General features: G+C 38.1%; 2 protein-coding genes across 4 annotated transcripts; both read right to left on the reverse strand.

Moving 5' to 3' along the window:
• Positions 1 to 1,379: 1,379 nt before the first annotated feature.
• LOC117963703 (taste receptor type 1 member 1-like) lies at positions 1,380 to 8,351 on the reverse strand. Of its 3 annotated transcripts, none has more exons than XM_059002493.1 (7): positions 8,262 to 8,351; positions 6,607 to 7,210; positions 6,216 to 6,525; positions 4,533 to 5,315; positions 3,218 to 3,433; positions 2,880 to 3,000; positions 1,380 to 2,537 (listed from the first exon to the last, which is right to left on the reverse strand). In XM_059002493.1, exons 2-7 carry the CDS (start codon positions 6,801 to 6,803, stop codon positions 1,606 to 1,608), a joined length of 2,559 nt encoding a protein of 852 aa, XP_058858476.1. In that variant the 5' UTR covers positions 6,804 to 7,210; positions 8,262 to 8,351; the 3' UTR covers positions 1,380 to 1,605. The 3 variants fall into 3 exon arrangements, with proteins under 3 accessions (XP_058858476.1, XP_058858475.1, XP_058858473.1); XM_059002492.1 differs by lacking the exon at positions 8,262 to 8,351 and adding an exon at positions 7,810 to 7,874; XM_059002490.1 differs by lacking the exon at positions 8,262 to 8,351 and adding an exon at positions 7,520 to 7,671.
• Positions 8,352 to 9,669: 1,318 nt separating this feature from the next.
• On the reverse strand, positions 9,670 to 17,165 carry LOC131701850 (taste receptor type 1 member 1-like). The gene is made up of 6 exons (XM_059002294.1): positions 15,527 to 17,165; positions 15,133 to 15,442; positions 13,707 to 14,489; positions 11,828 to 12,043; positions 11,490 to 11,610; positions 9,670 to 11,148 (listed from the first exon to the last, which is right to left on the reverse strand). Exons 1-6 carry the CDS (start codon positions 15,721 to 15,723, stop codon positions 10,217 to 10,219), a joined length of 2,559 nt encoding a protein of 852 aa, XP_058858277.1. The 5' UTR covers positions 15,724 to 17,165; the 3' UTR covers positions 9,670 to 10,216.
• Between the last annotated feature and the right edge of the window lie 1,601 nt (positions 17,166 to 18,766).

Here is an 18,766-nt window from a genome sequence, read left to right on the forward strand (position 1 = left end):
CTTAAAGGAAAGAGCCTGTCAAAAAGAATCCTTACCAAAATGTGTGTTTAGCGTTTTTTGTTAAATCAGGTCAATTATTGTGTTTTGCTTAATAATAACTGAATATATTTTATTTAAAGTGCGTAATGCATACAGTATAAACTGAAATAATGGAAAAACACCAGTATGTTACATTTAAAGTTACTACACTGTAGATCTACAGTACAATACACATTACACAGAACCTGTGCCGGCTCTGCATTGTTCTATCCCTTGTTCTTGTGTATTTTGCTGACATCAAGAGATAGTCTAACAACTACTGTACTGCACAACAATGCTAGTATTTAAAATGTCTTTTATATTCTTCAGTATTTGGTTAAAGAATCACACTTTGTTAATGGCAGAATACTATAACCGATTTTGAAATATATATTTTAGATACATTAATGCTGGGGAACTGCAGTTTTGTTTATTATTCTTTATCTACAGAATAATAGTCGATACCCTACTATGGAACACTCCATAACTTTCTTAACTGAGTTGATTGCAACTTTAGGTTTCCATGTTTATTGGTATAACTACCGGTGTGGCTACAATCCTGGATAAAGCAACATGTTGTCAGTTGTGTTGTGTTTTGTATAATAGATTATAAAATAGATACATAGATAGCAAACTTAACATGAAGTGACAGAAGGGGAAAAGGACTGTTTCAGGTGTGTGGTACAGAACTCATTACAGGCCTCATAGTGCACATTTTCAAAGCCTTACTCTTTAAATGAATGTGAAATTACAATACTATAAAAAATGCAGCAGGTATTCAAGACAGTTTAAGTAAGTTTGACTGTTTATTTCTCATTTCATTACTTGAATAAAAAAAAAAGAAAAGAAAAAAAAGATAACCTGAAACATTTTAGTAAATTTATACTTTTGACTAAAAACCTCAAAAAATCATCCCCCATACCCCAATGATGGAAAAGACCAACCTCTTCTGAACATTCAATTACATTTTTATTGTGTGTGTGTATATATATATATATATATATATATATATATATATATATATATATATATACACACACAATATATGAATACACAAAGATAGCTGGGTTACAACAGATATACAAGTAACATACGTTCAGTATTTAGTAAGGAAAATATAGCTGTTTATGATATTTATATTGTTGAAACTAAACCAAGCCACAACTGATAATAATAAACAAATGTTTAAACTTTCATACAATCACTGCACATTCCACTGAATTCCAGGGCATTAGCTGCTGCTGCTGTGGTGTTCAACTTGAATTCATTATGAATTTCTGGCCATTTTTAAATAATGTATTTATCTCCAAGAGTAGAAACATCATTACAAAATCACAAACACAAATTTGCTATTCATATGTTACTTCTATGCAATCCTATGAAGCTCTATTGATAATCATATGATCTTGCAGCTATGATTTTAAAGTGTTACAGAGATAATAATAAATAATAATAAACTTGCAAGTATTTTAAACATTATTATAAACTAAATAAATAATGCCATTAACAGCAGGATCCTTAAATGTACTGTCTTAATTCCATTGGCTTTTAAAGTACAGAAAGATTACTTGCAGTAACATTTTAGCATTAATGATCACTTTTCTTGGTAGTGTACATTTGAATGCAATTCTGAAAATGCGCTGCAGTATTAAGCTGAGGTTTCAGCAGAATAATATAACACTTGGGCATGAAATAACCCCCGAGTATACCCAACACGCTAGCCAATACAGCGACGGTGTTAAAAGCTGGGGTATACTTTCCTTTGTAGACTGCGTAGGTGGTATAGAAACCAAGCCAAGAGACTAAATATAGTAACAGGCTGAACGTGACACACTTGGCTTCATTGTAGTTCGCTGGCAAATCTTTCCCCATGTAGCTAAATGCAAAACACAAGAAGCTGAGCAATCCCACGTACCCTGTCTCCATAGCGGAGCCTACAGACTGGGTCCCGCTGCATTCCAACACGATCTTATCAGGAGAGATGCTGTAGTTCTCAATTGGTACAGGACGATCCAGGACAATGCGCATAAGTGAAATAAAGAACCCAATGGCAGAAGAGACTAAGATAAATACATGTGGGCCGTTATTTTTGGTCCAGAACTCATAAGCCTTTGGCAGCTTGCCAGACATTTTAAAAATGCACACGATTTGAAATGACCTGACGGCGACGCAGGAGAGGCAGATGGTGAAGCTGAAGCAGAACAGTTCCCGGAGGAATGCGCAACCCACGGCCGTGGGGACGCCGAAGTGACCGTACACGCTGCAGGACGCACATGCCAGGGAGGACAACATGAGCAAGCATGTCTTTCCACCAGCCGATTTGACCACTGGGGTGTTCAGGTTTAGCAGGAAAAGGCCTGCCGTGGCTACAGTCAGAAGCAGTGTCATGACTGAGGTGATTATCAGCACTGCCGAAGTGATGTCATTCCATGGGAGGTATTCTACAGTTCGGTTGAGGCAGGCGTCACTCTCTGGCAGAGACCACTGATGTATCTCACAAGGCTTGCAATTGAAAAGATCTATGGGGGAAAGGGGGGATAAAACATGTTTTGTTATGCTCTTAACAGTAAATGAACTACTCAATGATATTCTTTTTTGAAATGTTTACTGTAGAAGTGAAGTTGAGAACAGGAACCCTGTCATGGAATATCAACCTTGGTTCCATGGGAAAGTAACTGGGCTAGCAGGTTTCCATACACAAACTGGAACACAAACACAGCCTGTACAAAAGTGTGTCACATCTGACCCATAGTGTGTGTTTGATGGGAGTTAAACAAATATGAGACAAGTAGACACAGTTTTACATTTAGTGTTGGAAGTTTTGGATTAGTTAAAGAGCGCAGATTGATTTATTTTCTCACCGTTTATATCCACGTAAGTTCCTGCGGGACAAGCCTCACAGTTGAAGCAGCAAAGGTGAGCGCCAGTCACAACTCTTTTGTACCCCTTCCAACATTCCGCAGAGCAGAGAGAGGTGGGCACCTGTGTGGTTTATATTAAGAGAAGAATTATTAGAAAACATTTAAACATGCAGGAGTGGTCTACTGACATACCCTGTTCAAAGTTCAGAAATATACCAGATATAGTTGGCATAAATGGGTACAGAAAATGGATTTTAAATCTACACTACACCTTTTAATATCCTATACATAAGGAATGAGTTTCCTACAGTTTTCAGACAGAAAGATCTCAAACTTACTGTCTTGTTGTCCTTGGCATTCCAGTTAATCAAGTCTCTGTTGATTAGCAGTCTCTCTGGGTTGGGGCTGTATGATCCGATCACCTTGTATGATACGCTGTCACCGACCCAGTCCCACGCAATTATGTCATAGCCGGTAGGGGGATCTCCGTTATTATCAAAATATAACGGGGCGTCATGAATGGAAATATTAACCTGTTTAATCTGTTGCAAGAGCTGCAAATAACAAATGATAAATACAATAAACAAAAACATTAAACACATACATGCATGTGCTGTATCCTTCTTTATTAGTAAAATGGTGAAGCCTACAGTAATTGCAATAAGAATTAATGTGTAATTAAATTTCTCTGACAATTCCAGAATGGGGAATTATTATCTAACAGTGGCGGATCCTAATACCACCACACACAATAAATCTTATTTTCAGTCTTGTACTTTATTTAATTTAACAAATTCAACCTCCAGCCAGATCCTAAAGCAGTTAACTACACCAATACACCTATTACACTGGGCATGAAATGCCCCTTATATATATATATATATCTTAATTCGACACAATGCTTTACTCGTAACTCGACACTTATTACTGGTACCGAAAGGATGAAAACTATTGAAAAGACTAGTGGATAACTCCACACTTGACCTTCCAGAGCCTCCTATCAAATTGGATAAAGCCATCATCGCACTGGACACGGTTCAGATGTTTTTGATTCTGCTGAGAGCTCCCTGTCAGCAGAACTGTGAAAGCGCGTGTTTTTGCATGCGAAACAATCGACAATGCTTGATTTCTGTGTGAAACTGTAAGTTGTTTATTATTGTTTTCGTTCACAGAGTTAATTATGTAGAATGTACATTTGTTAACTTTTGCTAGTTAAGACGTCAAATTAGACAGTACATGCTAATAACTAAAAGTAGGCCTACAGTAAACAGTTTGTGCAGTTTGTGGTTGGATTGTTTTCGTAAAAATAACGCTATAGTTATTTTATTAATTCTTATTTCATATAATATATAATATAAGAGTTGTACCAAGTTTGTACAGTACTTACTGTAATTGATTCATTCACTGCAGTACCTTCAACTGCTTTCATAAGGACCTTTAACTAAAAATAAACTTGGAAATACTGTAAACGTGTGAGTTCTGTTATATGCACGTTAATGCCATAACTCATGTTGACACCTCGGATAAGTCAACACTAAATGGCATCCACGCGGGATGTCGGGTTAACAGAGGTATATAATATATATATGTGTGTGTGTGTATTATGTGCATCTGCTATATAAAATAGATTCGACTTGTCAGGTTACCCCTTACCTGCCAGGGGTGCACATGTTTTTTTTGGCACTCTTCAGAGTCGCAGCCTAGTAACTGGTGCAGTGCATGTGCAACAGCGTACACGGCAGTGTAGACATTGAATGAAGACTGAATATCGAAAGCTTCCAGCAGGGAGGGCACGTGTGTAGAATTCAGCAACCTGCACTGGTCGCATACCTGGTAACAGGCGAGGATCTCGGAGAAAGTTTCATTTCGGCACACTGGTTTCTCGTTGGCCTTAGAGTTCTCTGATTCAATCGACCGAGCTTCGAACTCGGCAAAGCCAGGCATCTCTGCCGCCTTGACGGATATCCCCATGACGTTGCCAATGCTTTGGATTTTAGGTAGCCTGGTAACCGACGTGGATATGGACCAGTTTTCAGAACCAATCCACACTTTATCTGTGACGTTCTGCTCGACGACCAGTGAGAAGAATCTGCTGGCTTTGCGATTGCCAGAAAAAACTACCACCACGTTCACCTTGGTTTGGACAATGCCTTTAATCATCTGTAGCATTTGAGCCCTTGTGTCTTTGCTGTAAGAGGGTATGATGGCTTGATAAGCTATGCAGATCCCATATTTTAATGCCAGTTCAGATAGACTCTGCACCCCCTGTGTCCCGTAGTCATCATCACTTCCCAGGAGGGCAATCCAGGTCCACTGAAACTCTGACAGTAGCTGAAGCATCGCCCTCACCTGATACCTATCGGTGGGGATAGTGCGCAAGAAAGACGGGTATAACCATTTGTTGCTCAGCAATTCATTGGAAGCCTCATAGCTGATCTGCAAATATGAAAGAGTGTTTTATTAACACATGAAGTAAAGGGAGCAGGAAGGGGAGGGATGATTTAACAAAGGGTTTTATAATCCCACTCAGTTCACATACTGCATTGCATGCAAGACGAGGTTAATAATTATAATGATGCAGTTTTACATTGTTACCATAGCGCTGTCAAAACTGCAGTTATAACATAATTGCTATTTATAACAAAACAGATAGGCAACCTCTTGCAGTCTATTCAGTAGCAAGACTGTGTTTCAATCTGTTGCTTAATTATTTAACAAGACTAAATTCAATAGTTAATAGAATCCAATGGAATGGACCAGAACAGATATTATTATTATTATTATTATTATTTCTTAGCAGACGCCCTTATCCAGGTCAACTTACAATTGTTACAAGATGTCACATTATTTTTACATACAATTACCCATTTATACAGTTGGGATTTTACTGGAGCAATCTAGATAAAGTACCTTGCTCAAGGGTACAGCAGCAGTGTCCCCCACCTGGGACTGAACTCACAACCTTCCGGTCAAGAGTCCAGAGCCCTAACCACTACTCCACACTGCTGTCCTAGGATTGTCTTCTCCAGGGTTAAGGTTTCAAAGTGGATTGATCGAAAAGTTTACCACAGTAGGATCCACAAGAGGTCACTACAGAATAAGCCAAGGAATGACACACTTTTACAGCAAGTTTAATATGTGATCCAAACCTGTTTCCAGCATTGTGTTTTTTAAAACTGTTAAAACATGGTGCTGATTTGCACCAAACCAGCTACCCTTTAATCTAAACACCAAAATACCAAGACCATAGCTCTTTGTCATTTATTTTTTCTTTGTGTGAATATCGCCCGTATCAAACCATTTGTAAATAAAATGCTGTTTAAAGTATGTAAATACCTGCGGCATCAGGTAATATCCCATTACGCTCGCTGTGGTGAAAGCATAGGTGCTGCTGTCTGGCCCGATCACAGCTATAGTTTTGGGGTCGTAGTGCTTCTCTGTTGTTAGCTGTTCATTTTGTTTCTCAACGTTCTGCTTGGACACGATGTTGAATGCTGCTAGGAGATTAGCCGTCTCTGAACAGATATCGTATGCTTCATATCCCAATTTAACACCGGGCAGCAGAACACTGGTGGCACCGTTTATTTCTTCCAAGGCGAATCGCATGGCTTGCATCAAATGATAGCCATGTTTGTTGAAAACTTCACTAAAAAATAAGACATTTACCATTGTTAAACGTGCAGATTTTTTGTAATTAAACATTTGAAACTAAGAATGGAGCACTTACGTATTGCAGTCTGGCAGTTCAGGTACTGTTCTGGTTCTACTAAGTGCTTCATGAACGGGAAATAACCCAGCAATCAAATAATCACCGTCCTGCTGGAACTCAAACTGGGATTCGGGCGTTTCTGTGCAGCTGGGTTCAGAGTAAGCCAAGGTCACAGCACACAAGTGTGTGAATAAGAGAACAGATGAAACAGCCATGACTGTTGTTCCTCAGGGTATGGATTAAACACACTGCCTCTGTACATGTCTGCGTGTGCTTTTTCTACAGCAGAATTTACATACTGTGGGATAGTGGACGGTTCGACTCTCAGTCAAATTTGTTTACCACCTGGGCTACTGTGTAATCAGAAAGACAACGTACAGGATCTGATTTCCTGAGGGATTGTAAAATTATTTTTTATTCTTTTTTTAAAAAGTAGTTGGACAAGCCTGTCATTGTTTGGGAAGGTCCCGGCTCTGTGCTCCTGCGTGAATGTGCCGGGAGGGTCTGGGTTACACCATGTAGGGATATCTCCACTCAGTCAGGGGGACGTGGGTCTCCTTCAGCACCTGAGGGCTGGTCCAGCGCAGCACATAGTGGGGGCCACCAGGCTTGTCGTTGGTGCCTGGAAGTAAAGCCAAAGAAATAACAATTAGAAAACTACAGTTAGCCTTATTGATTAAAAAGAAAAAAAACTACTGTTTTCATCTTCTACTAGTTAGCTGTCAAAAACAACAAGAACTATCAATTTATTTAAGCTTTATTTAGCAGCAGGCCTGTAAGCTGTACACAAGTGATTCACAAGTGATTTTTTTTTTTTTTTTTTTACAGCTTCCTTAGTGATGATGTGTAGCCCTCGTTTGGGTACCTCTGCTATTGAACAGTTTTGTATTGTTGTAAAAACTGCATGATTGCTTTATGTATACCCTCTTACAAGTAAATGAGATTGATCTCTGCAATGTATTAATCGTCCTCTGTCTGGGTTTTCTTTTTTTTGTTTTTGAGCTTGGAGTGGGTCGATTGGGGACACGCCCCGCCTCACCAGCGTTCAATACAGTTAGTACTGAGAAGCTGCACCTGTACCGTGCTGGATAAAATTGAGAAACGTTATTATTTGGGTATCGTTTGATGAGTACGGATTCTTGGCTCTGTGAATTATTTAATTCAGTTATTAAGTTATGTATCTTGTTGTGTAACTGGGCCAGTACAAGATAGTGCTCTTACCCCCTTTCCGTTTTCGTGTAGCACTTGAGTGTACAAATCACCTGTAGCTTGTTACGCTCTTTTGCAGTAATTGAAGCTCTGTTGGAGGTATTGGGACGGTATTGTATATGTCAGAGGTGGCCAAATTGCAGTTCAATCATAAATAAACACAACGTTTATTATGTGTGTTCTCTGTATTCATGCGTGTTAATTATTCTCTCCCTCTCTCGTTTCTTTGAACTTGCATGTTCACTGCACGGATATTTTGTCATTTGTTGACCTTCGACACCGCTCGCTGACGCTGATTTTAAATTTAAACTTCGGATGTGCAGTTTAACCTAGACTGGGAGAAAGAGTTGTCTTTCACTGAAAACAGTGGTAAACGTGTGTCTCATCTGCAACACGTCGCTTACACACTGTAGCCTGTACATACAAAGCGAGCAACAAACGTCATTATGAAACAAACCACAAACCATTTTCATCTGCATATTCTCCTGGATCAGACTTAAGGCAGATGCTGCTTTCGGCGTTCAGTAAAGAAGCTGATTAACGACTCAAGCCAGTTTTGTATGGCAAGCATGGAATGTCGCTCGTGCCACACGTCTTTATTCAGATGAATGAATGTTTTTTTTTATAAAATTGGGAGTGTTGGCGCAAGACTAGAGAATGCTAGTTTAAATGTTATATTGCAGGTCTAAAATTAATATATTTACATATCTTGCGTCTCGTCATGAGAAGGTACTGTTTTTTTTTTAAAACCACCATTCAATTCAGATCTTAAAGGAAAAAGCTTGTCAAAAAGAATCCTTACCAAAATGTGTGTTTAGCGTTTTTTGTTAAATCAGGTCAATTATTGTGTTTTGCTTAATAATAACTGAATATATTTTATTTAAAGTGCGTAATGCATACAGTATAAACTGAAATAATGGAAAAACACCAGTATGTTACATTTAAAGTTACTACACTGTAGATCTACAGTACAATACACATAACACAGAACCTGTGCCGGCTCTGCATTGTTCTATCCCTTGTTCTTGTGTGTTTTGCTGACATCAAGAGATAGCCTAACAACTACTGTACTGCACAACAATGCTAGTATTTAAAATGTTTTTTATATTCTTCAGTATTTGGTTAAAGAATCACACTTTGTTAATGGCAGAATACTATAACCGATTTTGAAATATATATTTTAGATACATTAACGCTGGGGAACTGCAGTTTTGTTTATTATTCTTTATCTACAGAATAATAGTCGATACCCTACTATGGAACACTCCATAACTTTCTTAACTGAGTTGATTGCAACTTTAGGATTTCCATGTTTATTGGTATAACTACCGGTGTGGCTACAGTCCTGGATAAAGCAACATGTTGTCAGTTGTGTTGTGTTTTGTATAATAGATTATAAAATAGATACATAGATAGCAAACTTAACATGAAGTGACAGAAGGGGAAAAGGACTGTTTCAGGTGTGTGGTACAGAACTCATTACAGGCCTCATAGTGCACATTTCCAAAGCCTTACTCTTTAAATGAATGTGAAATTACAATACTATAAAAAATGCAGCAGGTATTCAAGACAGTTTAAGTAAGTTTGGCTGTTTATTTCTCATTTCATTACTTGAATAAAAAAAAAGAAAAGAAAAAAAAGACAACCTGAAACATTTTAGTAAATTTATACTTTTGACTAAAAACCTCAAAAAATCATCCCCCATACCCCAATGATGGAAAAGACCAACCTCTTCTGAACATTCAATTACATTTTTATTGTGTGTGTGTGTGTGTGTGTGTGTGTATATATATATATATATATATATATATATATATATATATATATATATATATATATATATATATATATATATATATATTATATACATACAATATATGAATACACAAAGATAGCTGGGTTACAACAGATATACAAGTAACATACGTTCAGTATTTAGTAAGGAAAATATAGCTGTTTATGATATTTATATTGTTGAAACTAAATCAAGCCACAATTGATAATAATAAACAAATGTTTAAACTTTCATACAATCACTGCACATTCCACTGAATTCCATGGCATTAGCTGCTGCTGCTGTGGTGTTCAACTTGAATTCATTATGAATTTCTGGCAATTTTAAAAAAATGTATTTATCTTCAAGAGTAGAAACATCATTACAAAATAACAAACACAAATTTGCTATTCATATGTTACTTCTATGCAATCCTATGAAGCTCTATTGATAATCATATGATCTTGCAGCTATGATTTTAAAGTGTTACAGAGATAATAATAAATAATAATAAACTTGCAAGTATTTTAAACATTATTATAAACTAAATAAATAATGCCATTAACAGCAGGATCCTTAAATGTACTGTCTTAATTCCATTGGCTTTTAAAGTACAGAAAGATTACTTGCAGTAACATTTTAGCATTAATGATCACTTTTCTTGGTCGTGTACATTTGAATGCAATTCTGAAAATGCGCTGCAGTATTAAGCTGAGGTTTCAGCAGAATAATATAACACTTGGGCATGAAATAACCCCCGAGTATACCCAACACGCTAGCCAATACAGCGACGGTGTTAAAAGCTGGGGTATACTTTCCTTTGTAGACTGCGTAGGTGGTATAGAAACCAAGCCAAGAGACTAAATATAGTAACAGGCTGAACGTGACACACTTGGCTTCATTGTAGTTCGCTGGCAAATCTTTCCCCATGTAGCTAAATGCAAAACACAAGAAGCTGAGCAATCCCACGTACCCTGTCTCCATAGCGGAGCCTACAGACTGGGTCCCGCTGCATTCCAACACGATCTTATCAGGAGAGATGCTGTAGTTCTCAATTGGTACAGGACGATCCAGGACAATGCGCATAAGTGAAATAAAGAACCCAATGGCAGAAGAGACTAAGATAAATACATGTGGGCCGTTATTTTTGGTCCAGAACTCATAAGCCTTTGGCAGCTTGCCAGTCATTTTAAAAATGCACACGATTTGAAATGACCTGACGGCGACACAGGAGAGGCAGATGGTGAAGCTGAAGCAGAACAGTTCCCGGAGGAATGCGCAACCCACGGCCGTGGGGATGCCAAAGTGACCGTACACGCTGCAGGACGCACACGCCAGGGAGGACAACATGAGCAAGCATGTCTTTCCACCCGCCGATTTGACCACTGGGGTGTTCAGGTTTAGCAGGAAAAGGCCTGCCGTGGCTACAGTCAGAAGCAGTGTCATGACTGAGGTGATTATCAGCACTGCCGAAGTGATGTCATCCCATGGGAGGTATTCTACAGTTCGGTTGAGGCAGGCGTCACTCTCTGGCAAAGACCACTGATGTATCTCACAAGGCTTGCAATTGAAAAGATCTATGGGGGGAAGGGGGGATAAAACATGTTTTGTTATGCTCTTACAGTAAATGAACTACTCAATGATATTCTTTTTAGAAATGTTTACTGTAGAAGTGAAGTTGAGAACAGGAACCCTGTCATGGAATATCAACCTTGGTTCCATGGGAAAGTAACTGGGCTAGCAGGTTTCCATACACAAACTGGAACACAAACACAGCCTGTACAAAAGTGTGTCACATCTGACCCATAGTGTGTGTTTGATGGGAGTTAAACAAATATGAGACAAGTAGACACAGTTTTACATTTAGTGTTGGAAGTTTTGGATTAGTTAAAGAGCGCAGATTGATTTATTTTCTCACCGTTTATATCCACGTAAGTTCCTGCGGGACAAGCCTCACAGTTGAAGCAGCAAACGTGAGCGCCAGTCACAACTCTTTTGTACCCCTTCCAACATTCCGCAGAGCAGAGAGAGGTGGGCACCTGTGTGGTTTATATTCAGAGAAGAATTATTAGAAAACATTTAAACATGCAGGAGTGGTCTACTGACATACCCTGTTCAAAGTTCAGAAATATACCAGATATAGTTGGCATAAATGGGTACAGAAAATGGATTTTAAATCTACACTACACCTTTTAATATCCTATACATAAGGAATGAGTTTCCTACAGTTTTCAGACAGAAAGATCTCAAACTTACTGTCTTCTTGTCCTTGGCATTCCAGTTAATCAAGTCTCTGTTAATTAGCAGTCTCTCTGGGTTGGGGCTGTATGATCCGATCACCTTGTATGATACGCTGTCACCGACCCAGTCCCACGCAATTATGTCATAGCCGGTAGGGGGATCTCCGTTATTATCAAAATATAACGGGGCGTCATGAATGGAAATATTAACCTGTTTAATCTGTTGCAAGAGCTGCAAATAACAAATGATAAATACAATAAACAAAAACATTAAACACATACATGCATGTGCTGTATCCTTCTTTATCATTAAAATGATGAAGCCTACAGTAATTGCAGTAAGAATAAACACGTGGATTTAAAGTACTCAGACATTTCCAGACCGGGGGATTGTTTGAATGATCTAAGAGTGGCGGATCCTAATACCACCACACACAATAAATCTTTTTTCAATCTTGTACTTTATTTAATTTAATGAATTAAACCTCCAGTCAAATCCTAAGTAGTTAACACTACATCAATACACATATTAAACCAGGCATAGCATGGCCCTTCAGTGTGTGTGTGTGTGTGTATATATATATATATATATATATATATATATATATACACACACACACACACACACACACACACACACACAGGACTAGAAGTTAACTTTTTAAGGAAGTAGTGAGGATTTGCTACCTGCCAGGAAAGTAGGTAGCAAAATGGTCTTAATCAACAGCGGTTTATTCGACTAATAATTATAAAAATAATTGTAAAAAAATAAATACCTACCTACTGTTTTAAATAAACTGAATATCCCAAACGATCACATAGTAGGATTATATTTAAGTTTTTTGTTGTTATTGTTGAATCATGCATTGTATGACCTTAGAAATTACAAGGTTACAACCACAACCAAGCTGAAAGCTAATTCCAGCACGGTATCCCAACATTTTAAAGATTCATGCAACATGTTATAATAACTGGTTTGTTCATAAATATGTATGCTCACACCCTGCCTTTTCACTGCATTTTTAAATTCTGTAGAATTTTGAAGAAATTAACTAAGTAGTAATAAGAATAAGGGATATCAACCATGATTTAAAAAAAAAAAAAGAAAAAACACAATGGTTTTTTTTTTTAATTAAACAGTGACATTTAGCTATGTGCGTAAGTTATAGTTTGAAGGTGCAATCTATATATATATATATATATATATATATATATATATATATATATATATGCATATAACTTTTTTTGCCAAAGCATACGTTTCACTAGTTAAACAGGAGAAGTATGCAAGGTAGTGAATTTATTATAAAAAGAAAACCGATAGATAAATTAATGCACCTCCAATGCACCAAAATTGTATGTTGTCTATTATTCGTACTGGAAGTTGTTCTTGGATCATGGTAACATTATAGCTAGCTATTTGCTCCTGTTTTTTTTTTTTTTTTTTTTTCCTCCCCTTAGTCAGAATTTTGATAAAGTAATAGTGATCTACCTATTATGTGTTCATTTCTATCATGGGTGAAACTAGGGTTAACATTCTAACAAAACTGGAGATGACATTCTCCATGACAGATTAAATTAGCATTTTATAACACTGAATAAACGTAATATCCTGTTAGATCATTGCCTGTTATCTTAAAAAAAAATCACAATGTTTTTACAGTTATTTAATTTTACTTTTGGTCTATAAAATAAATGTGCTACTGCATAAAAAACACTTGTAGCAAATTAAGAGTTTATACGTTAACTTTGAGCATATATCTATCTATCTATCTATATATATATATATATATATATATATATATATATATATATATATATATATATATATATATAATGAACACCTGCTATATAAAATATATTCGACTTGTCAGGTTCTCAGGTTAACCCCTTACCTGCCAAGGATGCACCTGTTTTTTTTGGCACTCTCCAGAGTCACAGCCTAGTAACTGGTGCAGTGCGTGTGCAACAGCGTACATGGCAGTGTAGACATTGAATGAAGACTGAATATCGAAGGTTTCCAGCAGGGAGGGCACGTCTGTAGAATTCAGCAACCTGCACTGGTCGCATACCTGGTAACAGGCGAGGATCTCTGAGAAAGTTTCACTCTGGCACACGGGTTCCTCGTTGGCCTTAGTGTTCTCTGATTCAATAGACCAAGCTTCGAACTCAGCAAAGCCGGGCATCACTGCCGCCTTGATGGATATCCCCATGACGCTGCCAATGCTTTTGATTTTAGGGAGCATGGAAACCAACGTGGACATGGACCAGTCTTCAGAACCAATCCACACTTTGTCGGTGATGTTCTGCTCGATGACCAGTGAGAAGAACCCGCTGGCTTTGCGATTGTTAGAAAAAACTACCACCACGTTCACGTTGGTTTGGACAATGCCTTTAATCACTTGTAGCATTTGAGCCCTTGTGTCTTCGCTGTAAGAGGGTATGGTGGCTTGGTAAGCTACGCAGATCCCATATTTCAAGGCAAGTTCAGATAGACTCTGCATCCCCTGTGTCCCATAGTCCTCATCACTTCCAAGGATGGCAATCCAGGTCCAATGAAACTCTGACAGTAGCTGAAGCATCGCCTTCACCTGATACCTATCGGTGGGGATAGTGCGGAAGAAAGACGGGTATAATCGTTTGTTGCTCAGCAACTCATTGGAAGACTCATAGCTGATCTGCAAATATGAAAGAGTGTTTTATTAACACATGAAGTAAAGTGAGCAGGATGATTTAACAAAGGGTTTTATAATCCCAGAGTTTGCGACATACATACTGCATTGCATGCAAGCCTAGGCAAGGTTAATTATTTTAATTATACAGTTTAACGTTGTTACCATAGCGCTATCAAAACTGCAGATAAATAATAAATTGCTATTTATAACACAATAGATAGGCAACCTCTTGTAGTCCATTCAGTAGCAAGACTTTGTTTCAACCTGTTGTTTAATTATGTAACAGGACTTAATTAATGGAATGCAATGGAATGGATCAGCACAGCTTGTTTTCTGCTTCAGAGTAAAGGTTTCAAAGTGGCTTTAGCAAAAAGTTTACCACAGTAAGATCCACAAGAGGTCACTATACAGAATAAGCGAAGGAATGACACACTTTTACAGCAAGTCTGATATATGATCCAAACCTGTTTCCAGCATTATGCTATTTTAAACTGTTAAAACATGGTGCTGATTTGCACCAAACCAGCTACTGTAATCTAAACACCAAAATATCAAGACCATAGCTCTTTGTGATTTATTTATTTGTGTGAATATCGCCCATATCAAACCATTTGTAAATAAAATGCTGTTTAAAGTAGGTAAATACCTGTGGCATCAGGTAATATCCCATTACGCTCGCTGTGGTGAAAGCATAGGTGCTGCTGTCTGGCCCGATCACAGCTATAGTTTTGGGGTCGTAGTGCTTCTCTGTTGTTAGCTGTTCATTTTGGTGCTCAACGTTCTGCTTGGACACGATGTTGAATGTTGCTAGAATATTAGCCGACTCCGAACAGATATCGTATGCTTCGTATCCCAATTTAACACCGGGCAGCAGAGCACTGGTGGCACTGTTTATTTCTTCCAAGGCAAATCGCATGGCTTGCATCAAATGATAACCATGTTTGTTGAAAATTTCACTAAAAAAAAAACAGACATTTACAATTGTTAAACCTGCAAATTTTTATTAATTAAACATTTAAAACTAAGAATGGAGCACTTACGTATTGCAGTCCTGCAGTTCAGGTACTGGTCTGGTTATACCAAGTGATTCATGAACGGGGAATAATCCAGCAATCAAATAATCACCGTCCTGCTGGAACTCAAACTGGGATCCGGGCGTTTCTGTGCAGCTGGGTTCAGAGTAAGCCAAGGTCACAACACACAAGTGTGTGAATAAGAGAACAGAAGAAAAGGCCATGACTGGTGTTCCTCAGAGTATAGATTATACACACTGACCGTGTGCATGCATGTGCTTTTCTATAGTAGAATTTACATACTGTGGGATACTGGCCGGTTTGACGCTGAAATTAATTTGCTTACCGCTTGGGTTACTGCATAATCAGAAAAACAGCTGATTCTGATTTGTGGAAGGATTGTAAAATTATTTTAAAAACGTAGGTTGTTAAGAAACGATATAGTGCAACACAAACTGAACATTATTTAAGAGTCAAGAGTTCTACAATAGCAATGTTCATACTACTGGTATTTTCCACATTTGAGTTAATCAGAGTGCCAGCAGCAGTTTATATGTAGTGTTGCATTTGAAATATTTGCATACCCTTCATTAGTGTAAATTAAGAACAGCAGAATAACAAACATCGGGCCGGGTACCCGCAGGTGACCCGCAGAAGCGGGTCGGATTGCAACGTGAACTTTTTCGCGGTTTGCAGTTCGGGTCAAAGAATAAACCTTTTCCCAAATAACATACTAGAAGGTAAATGTACCTGTGTAGTGTTATTTTCAGGTACGCGGATAAAAAGTGGTACACAGCGCAATGCGCTTGCTCGCGCATGCTTAAACAACTTACGCTTAGAAAGCACGTTAGTGTCCATTCAAATCTGGTACATTATGCTGTTTTCAGTCTTTTTCATCTTCTTAAAATTAATTTATCAGATTTTTCCACCATTAAAAAATAGTATGTGAATATTTATCATATGCAATACATTGGGTCTTGTGCATTTTTTCACTTCTGCAGCTTTGCGGTGGACTTCTCATTTTGTCTTGTTCGTCAAACCGATTGTCTGTTTCCAGTTTAAGTTTGCAAAAAAAAAATAATGTATAATTAATGGTTTGCAAAGAAATAATGTATAATTAATGGTAAATGTACCTCTGTTTGACAATAAGAAAACACATCACATCTCAATTGATTGCACCTGTACCAAAATCTGACAGTGTACCAGTTTCTAACATTACATGGGTCAAGTTTTGGTACGCGTACCACATTGTGATGATGTACCACTTTATAACACTACACTGGTATTTCCTGCACTAAAGCAGGAGGCGATTAGGGAGGAGTCAGCTGACTAAGCAGTGTTCTCGGTTTGTATTGCCGCTTGCTTGATACGTCACAAGATCCTTTTATCACGTCTGCTCGGTGACAATAAAAATGCCTGCGGACTAGGTGAAACAAAAGATAGCACAGGGTTTATATCATGTAGTGGATAATAGTTTGACAGGTAAATCAGACATGTAGAATTCTTTTGGAATTATAACAAATGAAAATAATGAACATGTGACTGGATTCATTGCTTGTAAAACCTGTCACTATGTGTAAGACAGCCACAAAACTGGTATATCTGCAAAAGCACAGGTGTATCTCCCTTTCAATTGGTGACACGAAAGGAATAGACTTGTATTTAGTACTAGGAATAGTATTTTATAGTAAAGTAAGTAGAGATAGTTAATATGTTACAATGTTTAAAAATATGCAGACCACTAGAGAAAGCTACCACGTTGTACAGCCTGTTGTTTCTGTAAGTCGCCTTGGATAAAGGCGTCTGCTAAATAAACAAATAATAATTGTATAAACTCATTCTGTGGAGAATGGTAGATATATCTGTGTGGGAATGTGAGAGCGCCAGTCGACACAGGCACTAGGTAAAGGACAAATACTTGCGAGTTCGAGTTGTGTTGCAGGTCTTATTAAAGTGGGTTGGGTCGGGTCGCGGGTAAGAAGACGGTGCTGCAGCGGGTTCGGGTCGGGTTCTGTAGTAGCGTTTCCATGTCGGAAGCGGGTTGTAAAAATCAGACCCACGCAGGACTGCCGTGAATAAATGTTAATAATAAAAATAAAAAAAAGAAAAGAAGGAAACATTTTAGGCTGCTTATGAGAAACAATTTAGAAATTGTAAAATAAAACTACATATGTTTCAATGTCATCAATCAGTCCAATACCTCACATAAGACAGCCAACACCTCACATATGCAAACAATGACAAATTCGCAATCCAATAATTCCAAATTTGCATCGATTTTCATTCAGAAGTGCACCGCAAACCAGAATTTGTTCTCTGGTACCGGATTTGCTATGGTGAAAAAAAAAAAAAAAAAAAAAGACAGGAAAAACATCAATCTAAGCATAACCTATGCAAAGGCAGCATCCTGGACATGCAAAGTGCAACAATAACAGATCATGTACTCTAATTGTGCCTTCCATATGTAAGGGATTTGTCAAACAAGACTTCCCTCCACTATGTATACAAAGCAAGTGCTACATGTGTATAGTTGGATGGACTTATAGACAGGCAGCTATATATTCCCATGTTCTGATAGTCTCCATTACTTGGCTTAGGAATGTCCTTACCAAGTCTCCTCACAATTAAACAAGCTGGGGAACACTGATGGGAAATTCTTCCTGAAGCAGGCCTGGCAATTCTAGCATGAATTCACTTTCCTTTACATTGCCTGCCAATTTTATTAGGACCTGTATCTAATATGGTGCTGGTGCCACCGCCTGTCCTGATCACAGTCAACATGCTCAAGTAAAATATGCCAATTGTTCCATCTTCCAGAGTAATCAAAGCACCTGTGGTCTACCAGGAGGACTTGCCCCATACCAGGGCGATGCCAAACCCAATCAGGTATGGACAAGTCCTAATTAGTGTCCAGGAACTGAACTTTTACCATGCTGTCCTGCAGTAAGCTCTTAGGACAGACAATGCAGAAATGCATCATGTAAGTGTTCCAGTTCATCCACACTGTTCATTTCTATGACTTTTGGTACTAAAGTCTGACGGCAGCTTTTACAAACCCAGTCTGAGATCATCGCTGACCAGCTGTCAGACTGTTTTGTTTCTCCATTAATGGTTTGCATAGAAGATGTTATTATCTGTGCAGTGACCTGCATCCCAGGTGAAGACAGGCAGCAGAAACATTATTTGCATGCCGCCCTAGTTTCCCAGCTCACGTTGTAGCAGAACAATTCAAATCAGGGAAGGATGTGGAAGATGCCATTCATGCAA

This window comes from Acipenser ruthenus, chromosome 27 (assembly GCF_902713425.1).
Source record: "Acipenser ruthenus chromosome 27, fAciRut3.2 maternal haplotype, whole genome shotgun sequence".
NCBI lineage: Eukaryota > Metazoa > Chordata > Actinopteri > Acipenseriformes > Acipenseridae > Acipenser > Acipenser ruthenus.

What these genes read in the sequence shown, in the direction of transcription:
- LOC131701850 (XM_059002294.1), bottom strand. Translation starts at nt 15,723, where the DNA reads ATGGCCTTTTCTTCTGTTCTCTTATTCACACACTTGTGTGTTGTGACC. An exon ending in GATATTACCTGATGCCACAG is followed by an intron (nt 14,490 to 15,132) that starts GTATTTACCTAC and finishes TCATATTTGCAG; the next exon opens with ATCAGCTATGAGTCTTCCAA. An exon ending in ATGCCAAGGACAAGAAGACA is followed by an intron (nt 11,611 to 11,827) that starts GTAAGTTTGAGA and finishes TAAACCACACAG; the next exon opens with GTGCCCACCTCTCTCTGCTC.
- LOC117963703 (XM_059002493.1), bottom strand. Translation starts at nt 6,803, where the DNA reads ATGGCTGTTTCATCTGTTCTCTTATTCACACACTTGTGTGCTGTGACC. An exon ending in GATATTACCTGATGCCGCAG is followed by an intron (nt 5,316 to 6,215) that starts GTATTTACATAC and finishes TCATATTTGCAG; the next exon opens with ATCAGCTATGAGGCTTCCAA. An exon ending in ATGCCAAGGACAACAAGACA is followed by an intron (nt 3,001 to 3,217) that starts GTAAGTTTGAGA and finishes TAAACCACACAG; the next exon opens with GTGCCCACCTCTCTCTGCTC.